At 42.4% G+C, this 12,775-nt stretch overlaps 2 protein-coding genes across 2 annotated transcripts in view; one reads left to right on the top strand and one right to left on the bottom strand.

Annotated features, from left to right (window-relative positions):
* The window catches only part of LOC134665765 (RNA-binding protein EWS-like), a 30,537-nt gene extending 20,472 nt beyond the window's left edge, over positions 1–10,065 (top strand). Inside the window, exons 2-7 of the mRNA XM_063522739.1 lie at positions 6,197–6,337; positions 6,671–6,778; positions 7,191–7,346; positions 7,779–7,942; positions 8,477–8,735; positions 9,305–10,065. Of these exons, the coding sequence (XP_063378809.1) occupies positions 6,197–6,337; positions 6,671–6,778; positions 7,191–7,346; positions 7,779–7,942; positions 8,477–8,735; positions 9,305–9,454 (978 nt within the window). The 3' untranslated portion in view covers positions 9,455–10,065. The remainder of the gene's footprint in view (positions 1–6,196; positions 6,338–6,670; positions 6,779–7,190; positions 7,347–7,778; positions 7,943–8,476; positions 8,736–9,304) is intronic.
* A 913-nt stretch (positions 10,066–10,978) lies between these two features.
* On the bottom strand, positions 10,979–12,345 carry LOC134666181 (uncharacterized). The gene is made up of 3 exons (XM_063523333.1): positions 11,888–12,345; positions 11,782–11,801; positions 10,979–11,604 (listed from the first exon to the last, which is right to left on the bottom strand). Exons 1-3 carry the CDS (start codon positions 12,127–12,129, stop codon positions 10,997–10,999), a joined length of 870 nt encoding a protein of 289 aa, XP_063379403.1. The 5' UTR covers positions 12,130–12,345; the 3' UTR covers positions 10,979–10,996.
* Positions 12,346–12,775: the final 430 nt, after the last annotated feature.

The raw sequence follows: 12,775 nt of genomic DNA, 5'->3' as shown, positions 1-12,775 counted from the left end.
TCATGTTTTACTTTGTGCTCACATATTATGTCAAATGAATTGCGTGGAATGTTTTATATCTAGTTATAAGTCTAGGATTCATGCTCCTTTCATACGTGCTTAATATTGTATCTATTTATAAGTCTAGGATTCGTGCTCCTTTCATACGTGCTTATAATTAACGAGATTGGCAGAAATAAATAAAATTCACTCTGCATATAATACCCACTAGTTCAGAGATACAAATCGCCCGGCCATTCCTATATAAACCCGCGCCATTTGTAGCATATTGAGAGAACTCAGAGAGCTTAACTCTATCACTTGCCTGAACACTCTCCAGTAAATAAACTCAGATATATGTGTTTTTATTTCACACAACACATATTCCGGTAAATGGAGGTATAGCGGACTTCGAGACAGCACGACGGCCAGCGCGTTCCAGCGGCGAGTTTCTACGCTTCACCCAACGAACCCCTCATCACGAAAAGTTACAGTCTACACTCCACAGTTTGGTCCTTTTGAAGCCGGATGAAGATAGAAAAACGTACGCGCTGAGTTTCAAGCGACATAGCTTAATTCAGAATCAAGAAAGAAACACGTACGCGCTGAGTTTCAAGCGACATTGCTTAACTCAGACGGCAAAAAAGAAACAAGTACGCGCTGAGTTTTAAGCGACATTGCTTGACTCAGACGGCAAGACTGAATAAAGAACGCGCTGGGCCTAGAGGTTCGCTTCGGCTCAGACCCAACCCCAATACCTTTCCGTACCCATTTACCGGCTTGCCGGTCGGACCGTGCAGCGTGTAGGTCGTCCTCCGCTCACGTGTCCTGGCAACTTTCGTTGCATGTGTCACATGGTTGATACCCACACACTGCTTTCGAACGTTCTAGGCATAGCACTTTGCCATTGCGGGAGATTCAGTGCCACGAGGGATCCACGCTACGCCTAGGGCACTGACGTTGCGCTCAGTAACGGTCAGTCATAGATATAGGCAGGTCAAGTTAGGGACCCCCGCGTGTGTTAAGTGAAGTGAAGTGGTTCCAGCCAGAAAGATGTCCGAAAAGGAAGCAAGGAGCCTACGACCACGCACCAAGGGCCCGCCTGCGCCCGCAGCCAACATGGACACCCCTACCCCCTCGTCCGGTAAGACTACGTCCGGCGAGACAAATACGTGGAGCAAGGGCACCAGTGGCAACCCGAATACTACCGGTGGAAACGAGTCGGTACACTCGGAAACGTTAAATGCCACGGTAGTAAATCGTAGTAGATTAGGTACGCTAGTGAATAAAGACATCGATGCGCCGCCATCGCCGTCGCGGGCGCCGTCTAATCGCGATTCACATAAAAGTCGCAAATCGGTTAGGGAACGCGATAAACAATTGGCCGTGCTAATGGCCGAGCTCGAGGTTCGTAAAGCCCGTCTAGCCGTTGCTAAGACAGAGTCCGACACTGCAAATGTACGGCTGCAGATTGCGCAATTGAAGGCGCAGTCTGTCGGCAGCAGTGACGTGACTGTCGAAGCTACTAAGACAAAGTCCGACACTGCAAATTTACGGCTGCAGGTTGCGCAACTGAAGGCGCAGTCTGTCGGCAGCAGTGACGCGACCGTCGAAGAACGGACTAGAAGTTGGGTAGAACGACAAGCTAGGTTACAGCACGAGATCGCAAAGGAAAACGTTAAAATCCCGCCGCCGAAAGAGACCGCGCAAACGCAACCGCCGCCGCGTGCAGCCGTCGATCGGGCTAGCAGACCACCCCCGCGCATTGTAGAGGTACCGCACGGTACCTACGCGCCAATGTACCATAAACCGCCGGAATTGCCTACATTCGGCGGAGATATCACCGAGTGGATATCATTTAGGGCAGAGTTCGAAGATACGTCGCCCATGTTTAGTGCCGTCAATAACGTCAGTCGGATTAGGCGCGCACTTAAGGGCGAAGCTCGGACGGCCGTTAAATCAATAATGTACACAGTTCAGGATCCGTACGAAATAATGGAAGCGCTGGAACGGCAGTTCGGCGACCCTGAGGAGATTGTTCTTACGGAAATTCATAACGTTAAACGCATGCCGCGTTTATCCGAAGACAATTCTAATATAACCTCATTCGCCGCGCATGTAGCGAATGCCGTCGCCACCATTAGATCATTGCGTCAAGAGAAATACTTGCACGCGCCTGAGCTCGTGAATAAAATCGTGGATAAGTTGAATCTGATAGTGCGCTATGAATGGGCCAAATACAGGCAGTCTAACGTAGAATCACCCGGGTTAGTTGCGATTTCCGAGTTTCTTAACGAAATTAGCACTGCGGCCAAGCACGTAAACCGACATAAGCCGTCTAACAGGTCACGGAATGCAGTGAACGCGGTTTCCTCTGTGCGCGAACCGAGCAGATCGAGCCAAGCTCTCTCTGGGTCACGCGCCCCCGCGTTCTACCGTGACACGTCTGACGAATCACGGAGTGCAGTGAGTGCGGTTTCCTCTGTGCGCGAACCTAGAAGATCGAGCCAAGCTCTCTCTGGGTCTCGCGCCCCCGCATTCTACCGTGATACGTCTAGTAGATCGCGAGATGAACGAAGCGCGGTTTCCTCTGTGCGCGAGTCCAGTCGATCGAGCAGCGCTCTCACTGGGTCCCGCGCCCCCGCGTCCTTTCGCGACTATAATTCGGATTCGGAGTCAGATTCCCACGAATCATACACACGTGATACGAGAAATAGATCGCGTACTAGTAAATCGACTATAGCTCAAGTAAAGCACCGCGATGGTAATTTAAAGAAAAAGCCAGCGTCAACCAGAGCTCAGCCCAGGCAGCAGACATCGTCTGTCTCTGTCTCGCGCGATGCGTGCGCCATATGTAAGAACGGCAAAGAACACAAAGTTAGTGAGTGTTCGAAATTTCTAGCCGCGACTATATCTGAGCGATGGGACTTGGCAAAGGGTGCTAAATTGTGCTGTAGATGTTTAGGCGCGAGTCACCCTAAGCCTTATGGGTGCCAATATGTCGCGTGTGGCATGAATCAGTGCGAAGCCGGACATAATAAACTATTACACGGTCGAAACGCGGCCGCGTCCGCGAACGGTAATAGTGTCCCGGCAGCACCTGCAGTACTCAATGTTAGACTGCCGCAGACGTGTCACAAAGTCATGCCTGTAGAGGTGTCGGAACCGTTAGGTACCGTCCAAACCCTCGCGCCACTTGACGAAGGCGCGACAATGACTTTGACGCTACACGAAACTGCGGACAGAATCGCGCCCGCGGTACAATTGGTTGGGCACGCAAAGCCTAATACCGCGGACGACGAGGCCTTACAACTTGTGAAACGGCATTCTGAGGTAGAATCATTAGGCGTTTCGCAAAAGTTGCCTCGGGTCGACCCCGACCAACGTGCGCTAGATTTACTAGAAGCCACCTGCGAAAAGATACCGGGGGAGCAAAGGTATCGCTCGGGCTTACTTTGGCGGTCAAATAACGAGAAACTCCCCGATAACCAAGCGCAAGCATTGCAACGGCCGTACAGTCTAGAACGAAAGCTAGACCACGATGCGAAACTTAAAGCCGAATATGCAAAGTGTATGTTGCTTGACAAAGGTTACGCGGAGAAAATGGACTCGCCACCGCCCCCCGAGGCACCCCGGACGTGGCCTCTAGCGCATTTCCCAACTTTTCACCCGCAACGCGGCAAAATGCGATTAGTTTGGGACACGGCCGCCACAGCTTGCGAACGTTCGCTTAACAGCGCGCTGTTGGCTGGCCCCGACCTGTTAAAGTCACTTTTTGGCGTATTAATGCGCTTCCGCGAAAGTAAAATCGCGGTGTTAGCCGACGTCAAACAGATGTTTTTACAGATCGAAATAATAGAGCAAGATCGCGATACGTTACGTTTCGTTTGGCGGACAGGGATCGATTGGGACAGGCCTATATCCGTCTCCCTCGCACCCGCGTGGCGATCGTTCATTAATAACGTACGGTTAGTTCGCGCCACCGCTGGTAGTCTGGTTGCCGCCGAGGTTTTCAAAGCCGTATTGCTCGCTAAGAAAACGTAAAGAAACTGCATGAAGGTGACGTAGTAACGAGGAACGTGGCCCAGAGGCGTAATCGCCCAGCTATATCCTGGCCTGGATGGCCATTGTTCGCACACGCGCAGGTGACGTCCGCCGCCCAGTTTCTAGACTCATCCCCATTTACTCCGCGCATGAAGACGGTGTTAACACACGTGGGGGAGACTGTCGTAAATAGCTATTAGGGTCATGCATGTGTTAAATTGGTCTTTACGTTTAGGTTACTATTTTTACTTTTGTATATCATGTTTTACTTTGTGCTCACATATTATGTCAAATGAATTGCGTGGAATGTTTTATATCTAGTTATAAGTCTAGGATTCATGCTCCTTTCATACGTGCTTAATATTGTATCTATTTATAAGTCTAGGATTCGTGCTCCTTTCATACGTGCTTATAATTAACGAGATTGGCAGAAATAAATAAAATTCACTCTGCATATAATACCCACTAGTTCAGAGATACAAATCGCCCGGCCATTCCTATATAAACCCGCGCCATTTGTAGCATATTGAGAGAACTCAGAGAGCTTAACTCTATCACTTGCCTGAACACTCTCCAGTAAATAAACTCAGATATATGTGTTTTTATTTCACACAACACATATTCCGGTAAATGGAGGTATAGCGGACTTCGAGACAGCACGACGGCCAGCGCGTTCCAGCGGCGAGTTTCTACGCTTCACCCAACGAACCCCTCATCACGAAAAGTTACAGTCTACACTCCACACGAATATTAGGTTCATTACCAGATTTTCTTATAGTTATTGCCATTTCTGCAGGCTAGTACAGTCAAGTGTAAAAATATGGGTGCATACAACTTACTTAAAAATATGTCCCATAGTTCTTAATACGCTGACATATTTATAAGCGCTATGCGACATATTTCTGAGTATGATGAGTGCACCCATATTTTGCACACTATTTTTATTTGTGTTGTTAACACTAAGTTGCTAACACAGTAACACAGTATTTAAAAAAAACCATTCTACTATATTCGTGCATGTAACTTGTGTAGGTAGGTAGCTTACTTCAACGTCTTCAACTTTGTTGCATTCTCTTTTTTTTTCATCTTGATCAGTTCGATTTTAATAAAGCTCTCAGCTTTATTATTATTATTGTATGTTTAGTCATCTCCAAGATCGTCTACAAATCCATAAAGTCAATATTAGCAGCGGCGATACGCACATACTCATATGTTAATCAGCAACGTAGTACTTAACTAAGGTCGATACGTCATGTGGACTATCCGGTTCTTGAATGAATGTTTTCGCATCCGCCATTTATTTGATTCGTCTCTATTATTACTTAATTTCGATGGATCATCTATCAAGCTGTTTTTACTATTGGTCATTGTTATGGTTGTTTTATGCTGATTATGCTAACGTAAATCTCGTGCGAATAGGATGTGTTTTTTATTTGCATCTTTTATGTTTCTTCCATTCATTTTGTATTCTGTCTGAAGATGCATCAAGTTTATTAATATTTTGTATATTTGTGATAGAACAGATCAAAGAGAGATATATATATATATATTAACAATGACAGATGTTATTTTAACTATTCTTTTGTTTTTAGCTTTCTTAACTTGATTCTGGTTCATTTCATTTAAAGTCAAAGTTAAGGAGTCATAAGTGTCGTAACTGACAGCTACTTAATTGAGGACTGAAGATGATCTCAGTTTGCTGCTATGCTTATGTTGTAACGCGAAATATACTTATGAAGTGACGTATTGTTGAAATATTTTTGGCATATATAATAGGTACCAATACCTTACTTACTTACTTAATGGCGCAACGACCCAAAATGAGTCTTGGCCTCCGACACGAGTGCACGCCAGTTGTCTCGATCCTGCGCCATCTCCCGCCAGTTATCGGCATGGAGAAAGGAGAATCCTGAGAAAGATCCTAGGCCCTGTGAGGAGAGAAGATGGCAGTTTTAGACTTCGCAAACCAATACCTACAATAAATTAAAAGTTTTTATATTTTCAAAACCCATCGAGCTAGTCCCCAAAGAACCTTTAGATACTTCTTAATGTAATGAAAGGGACCAAGGTCTCCAGTGCCCGAGGCTAACGTTAAAAGCGTAGTTAGTTTCATGTACATAAGTTTAAACTTAGAAGTATATTACTTTACACGATTATAATTGTGTTTTTACAGGTGGCGCTGTCATCGGCAGCTCCCAACCCGGTCTCCAACGTGTTTGAGATCGACATCTCGCCCGAAGAGGCGGCGAAGTACCTGAACAGCCCGCCGTTCACAGCGCCCCAGCTTTCTGGACGCACCGGCGTTCTCCCTCTGGTTAGTTTTGCTTTTGTACGCAATTTCAAGAATTTAAACATTACACCTGCAATAATGCCACAAAGTCCCGGTCAAGCAAAGAAATCGCTCAATGGAGGTAGACCAGAGGACAACACGGCCAGGATCGCTTTTACTCTAAAATTTTCTTCTAAATATCTCAAGATTGGTGCCGTTACCAAAGTTTACATTTTTTTTTGTCCTTGCTCGTCCTATACGATAAAGAGAAATGCATGTCGATATATATTCATAGATAGGTACCTACAGATGTTAAAATAAAGGATCAATAATTAATCCAATAAGATCATAATTTTTACTGTTTTCGTTACTTTCCAGGTGAGATATAACGATCCGAGGTTCCGCGCGGCGGAGGCTGGCCCTACTCTAGGCCACTACTGGAAAAATGGCCATGAGATTGAGAATACCGATGACTATGTAGAAGAGGTATTTTATTTGATAATGAAACGATATTATTACCTTCTAAGCAATTAGATGAAGTGGTATACGAAAATTGAATTTAGGAAGTAAATCTGAGCTTTGAACCATCAGGGAAAGTAATCGGCAGTCAACAGCTATACCTACGAAGACAAGATACATACAATTCTACGATAGCTTACAAAATCTAACCTGAGACACAGTTTGGTCTAATATAACGGTACCCTGTTTCCCAATTTAATGTAGTAGATACTTAAAAACTAGATCATAAATTTACCGTCTGCTATTTGAAACATGATCAGTATCTGATGTAATTATTACTACCTACCCGATCGATGCCCGTTTTGTAGTTGGATTCTGCATTGACTACATTAGAAAAACTTACACTAACATTAAATATTACATCAATATTATCTTCCAGGTTTACGATGCGTCTCAATTTCACGGACAAGACGGTCTCGGCGGCTACGCCTACGGCTACCAGGCGCCCGAGTCCTCGAAGGTGGAAAACCGAGCCAGGTCCGGTGACGTCACTGGTTCCTACACCTACAAGGACGGCAACAATGAACTCATCAAGGTAATTACTTAGATTCTCTTACTTCGTGAGTTAGTTCTAATCTCGGTTGTGCTCGATATAATTATAGTCAGGATCCTTACTGTACACAGACAAAACATCCTATTGAAGATCATAGAGAGAGTCATCATACACGAGGTAAATGATAGGTTATTTGATAAGACACGACTCTTTCTTTAAGCTATATCAAAAAGCAAGATCGAAGCTAGAAGAGGAAGAGGAACACCACGAGCAATCTTTACACATCAACTAAAAGGATAAGAAAATGTCGTGTCTTACAGGGACCTAAAGAACTTGGCCGAGAATCGCGAAAACTAGAAACTATTTAGTGGATTCAACAAATTCACGATAAAACTTTTCTGCATATTTTATTTAAGTACGGGTATGACTGATCGAAATTTTTCATTTAATAAACCCATAACCATTTTTGTACAGGTACGCTACTGGGCTGACAGCGAAGGCTTCCACCAAGAAGACAACCTGCCGAAGGTAGAGCTGAAGCCTGTAGAGGAGGCCCCTGACGTCCGCGAGGCCCGTCTGGCGCACGAGAAGGCCTGGCAGGAGGCCGCCGCTGCTGCCGCCCAGAACCCTGATCCTCAGTGAGTTACCGCTACATGCATGAAAATTTTAATGTAGAGATGTCAACGTAATATACTTAATTAGGCACTCTTACACCGCTAAGAAGGAGTCGGTTCGATGTCTTTTCTTTTCGATTGAGGCTTCACCGAGCATGATGAATGGGGGGCCAGTCGACTCAACATTTTGTTATCGGCTCAAAGTGTCAAACCCATGCTGGGTACAGCCGTATTCATTGGAAAACCAGTAGCTATGCATTTGAAATTTATTACATGAGATTATGCCGCATAATTGAATGAGTGTAAATCTATCACACCTGTTTTTTGAACGAGTCGAATGGGTGGGGCGCTTACCTAAGAATTAGGGCCGCACTTAAGTGGTCCGCTGATTAACAGTCCGCCGGACATCAGTTAGAACAAAATTTTGACAGCTCCGTACAACTGACAGGCCGAAACCGTCCGGCGGACTGTTAATCAGTGGCCCCTTTACAACTCCCTGCCACATTGCATTGAGCTACACTGGCGTTCCCCAACATCATTGCTATTTTCTTTCCCCAGGGGCGAATACAACAGCAACTACGACTACAACCAAGCTGCCTCCGAGCAGCAGCAGAACGTAGTCGCCCCCCTCGCCGCCGCCCCCGCCCGCGAAGGCAAGGCTTTCGCGCAGGCGCAGAGCAGCTTCCAGTCCAACCAGTACAGCCAGAAGCAACAGTACCAACAGCAGCCGCAGAAATATGGCCAGCAGCAACAGTATGGACAGCAGCAGCAAGGACAACAGCAGCATGGTCAAGAGCAAGAAGAGCCTGAGCCTACTGTGAGTTTGATTTTATGACACTGATTGAACAAAATGTACCTACTTTTGAGGCGACGAGAATGTCGATTCTTCTAATCATTCCGAAAATTATGAGAAAGCGATATTTAGTCTGGTACCTACCTAAAATTTCAAGAACTGGCTAACAAATTGGCGGTATGCAATCTCAACGCATTTCATCTAGACAGCTGCTTTACAAGGCAAAAGCATATCGTGTGCGATATTTTTACGGAATAAGTACCCCTTTTGCAAATCAAAGTAGACTTACGATATCCCGCTTTTCATACATTTTACAATCCTCTTTAAGTAAATTTATGGTTCATCCCTTTCTGACAAATTGAGTTATACGACAATTAGCTATTAATGCTTGTACCTAGTGCATCTTTTATAATGTCATAAGTTATCGGCCGAACATTTAAGTTCACATTGGTCTGTACCAATTGCCTAATGCCGTACGATTGTACTTGACTGTTTATTGGTATTTACCTTTTACGAGTATAATGTCTTCTTTTTCGTGTTACATAGTACATAAAGTATATGCGTTCTAGATCATAAATCCAATTTTCTTTCAGGGCCCGCCACGTGGTTTCTTCTACAGTTTCAACTACCCAGTGTCCATCATTGTGCCTAAGAATGCCGAACAGGGGCCCGGCGCCCTCACCCCTGGACAACTTTTGGACCATGATAGCGTTGGCGTCAGTGCTCATGCCCACCAGGGCTAAACTTTTGCTTAGCCTGAAACCTTTACCCGCTGCTATTAAAGATAGGTCCAAAAAATGGTCCCTGAGGTACACTAAAATATAATAATAAAGAACTGTTATAATAGCAGAGGATAAAGGCGACCTAAAATTGTATAAGTAAATAATACAGGAAATTTAGGTATAATTTTCAATGTAAAATCAAATATTGAGAAGTTACATTTGAATAAATACGTAAGGTCTCTAATTGGTCTGTGATACTTGAATATTTGTCAGACGAACAAGTTCTTTCAGTTTGAGCTTAATAGTGTTGAGCCATAGTTTTTACTTTTACGTCTTGACAATGTTTCAAACTTAGTCTTTCACTTCCACATCCAACGATACTTTACCTTTTCTGGTATTGGAATCATTTTGTGCCTTCCGTGAACTGATTATAATCAGTCGATTTGTATGTGCGTTGTCCACGTGCGTATCTTTAATCGATATAAATCGGTTGTCGTTGCCATTTTATGATGTAGGTTAACTTAGAAATTAGTATGATAATAGTCGGCGTTTGAAAGTGTAACTATGTGCGATTACCTATAATGTTTTACATTCAAGCATATTTAGTTTTTTTTTTGGAAAACAAAATAAGCCTTGTTATTCACTCACTTAAATTGAATTAATGTCCTGTTAAGTGAAGTCTTTACAATTATTAGTGAAATTAAGAAAAAAAATATTTTTATTTTAGTCTAAACGTTACACTCTTGAACCCGAGCTAGTTTAAGATTTTATCTGTTACCATGTAATCAGTAATTTCCATACAAAATGTACTTAGAAGTGTCCAAGTATCAAATAAAGTACTTACATTTATTAATAAAGTTTTATTTTGCGAGCACCTCTAGTACTTCGCTTCATTTCGAGTTTATCCTAAGTATTATAACATTTTAAGCTTACCTAATTTTCGTCTAAAAAAGGCATTAGGTATAAAATATTCTCAGATTGACGTAAGTAGTTAGTTATATTGATAAATATTGTAAAATAAACTAGTCAAGCCATTTCCGTTAGTAGAAAAGAGCGGCAAATTTAATAAATTTTGGCGCGAAGGGTTATCGTCCTACAGAAGATTTTAATTTCGCGCCTTTTTCTATACTACCGACAAAACTTGTTTGACCGACTATATTTTTCAATAATTAAATTTACAATTAAATAACTACTTTTACACAAATAACGTAATCGCGGTTTTTTGCCACGGTTTACGGGAATCTGGGGGGCCATTACCTATTGGCACCTATTCCCAAGAATAGCGTAGGCACTAGTTTTTAAAAAAGCGACTTAATTCTCAAGAGCTGTTTGGTATGCAAGAATACGTTTACCAACACTAGAATATCCTTATGTTCAATGCATCTCACTTTTTTTTTTTTTATTATTATGAATGGGCTTACTCATGGCCACAGACTAGCCGAGGCGTAGACGTGGCCTACGATGGAGCGAGCTCGCCCAGAAGGTGCCTGTTCACTCTTGATTTGAACGTGATAATTAAATAGATAAAAATAATTATACTTTGAAGAACTTCAATAACGTTATTTATACTTGCAGTTGTATTGGAACACTCTGTGTCATAGGCAACATTAATATGGGCATACCAATATTCGGCCTCCCGGACATAAGCTTCTGCATCAGCTTCATTCTGGTCTCTTGTGCTGGTGTGATCCCTGTTTCTGGAGCCAGAATTGACTCTTGATTTGGGGCCATCGATTCTTGTGTCATTAATTCTTGATTTTGCTGAACTGGACTTTCCGTTGTAGGTTTTGGCCTGAATGGTAGCCGTTGACCAATTCCGCCAATAATACCAGCTATACCATTATAAATCCAGCCAATGGTATCTGGTACATTTACTTCAAAAGGTAAGAACGGTATAGCGGATATAATGCTACCTATTATTAATCGTTGGCCATTCGGTAACACTACTACAGCTCTTTGGGGATTTATGGTTGTTTCAGGGATATTTGCTTCGTTCTCGGCGTTAATCACAACTGAGTCAGAATCTCCAATTCCAATTTTGAAATCTGGTCCATTATTTTCGTTGTGGTTTTCGACTCGATTCGTAGTTTTCGCAATCGTACTAGGCACTAGTAATAATAACGGTTGCTGAGGTACGTTACTGAAAAATAAATCATTTGTTAAGCGCGTGACTAGATTAAAATAAAAAATATACGTAATTTTGACAGGTATTTTTAATTTTTAGTTTTAGTTATTTTAACTGGAGTTAGTTTTTGTTTTATATTCCTGTATATGTATTTTAATAATGTTTTAGTAGTTATTACTTCAATAACATTTATTAATTAAATAGCTGTGACTTGGCTAGGTACAATGTATATTATTTAATATACTAAGTACCTATCTTTACTTTAGTTTGAGTATTTGAGAAATACAAGTATTCAGGAAATAGGCATTTGATTTTAAGATGATACTTACAAAAACGACGGGAAGTGAGTTTTCTTCGTCGCATGCAAATGCTGCATTGCCATCAGCTGTTGCTGCATTGAATTGTATTGATTTTGCAGAATCCATTGCTCCAATGATTGTTGAGCTATTTGATTCAACATCGATTGGTCTAGCTGCTGGTTTGTTTGCATCCACGTTTCTGGTTTTATTATGTATGGCGCTGCTTTTACACTAATTATCAAAACCGTCACTAGAAGTAAATTACACTTCATTGCTTCACGATTCTTTGGCACAATCTCTTCATAAATTTAACACTTCACCGTCTCCGGCAACAACGTTAATGGCTCATTGTTAGACGATACAGGGTGTGTATAGTTTGAAAGTAGCGTCAGGTATGACAGGGACGCATATCCGGTGAGCATTATTATGCGTTGTGGACCCAGTGGCCTACTGACGTAGTCCTGACCTTGCTTCAGCTTTCTTTTTTAATGTCCCGAGTTGAACGCACTGATGGTTTGACAAATTTTATTATCTGTTGTCCTGTAATTTTTTATGGGACGAGTTAAAGATTTTGTGTCATAACAGGACTCCTAACAAAATTAAACGATTTGACATAGGCTTTAATATTATTACGATATGAATACAATTTATACGTGTAATAAGTTTAAATATTTAATAAAGAAAGACAATATTAATACAATACACACACTATCAACTTGCAATCAGCCCTGCATCAAAAAACCTTGTGTGTAGACTTCTTTTTAAATGGTATTGTAATGAAATAAAATAAGATTTCGAGTGTAAGAATTTTGTCTTATGTTTAACCTACCTAACCCTAGGTTGCTCGTTTTCTATGGCGTATTTATAGGTAATTTTTACAAAATTTCATTGTCAAATGGTATTGGGATAAATACCCCG

This window comes from Cydia fagiglandana, chromosome 7, assembly GCF_963556715.1.
Source record: "Cydia fagiglandana chromosome 7, ilCydFagi1.1, whole genome shotgun sequence".
Taxonomy (NCBI): domain Eukaryota; kingdom Metazoa; phylum Arthropoda; class Insecta; order Lepidoptera; family Tortricidae; genus Cydia; species Cydia fagiglandana.
Note: the sequence above shows the minus strand (reverse complement) of the source record. Positions and strands in the feature narration are given on the sequence as shown.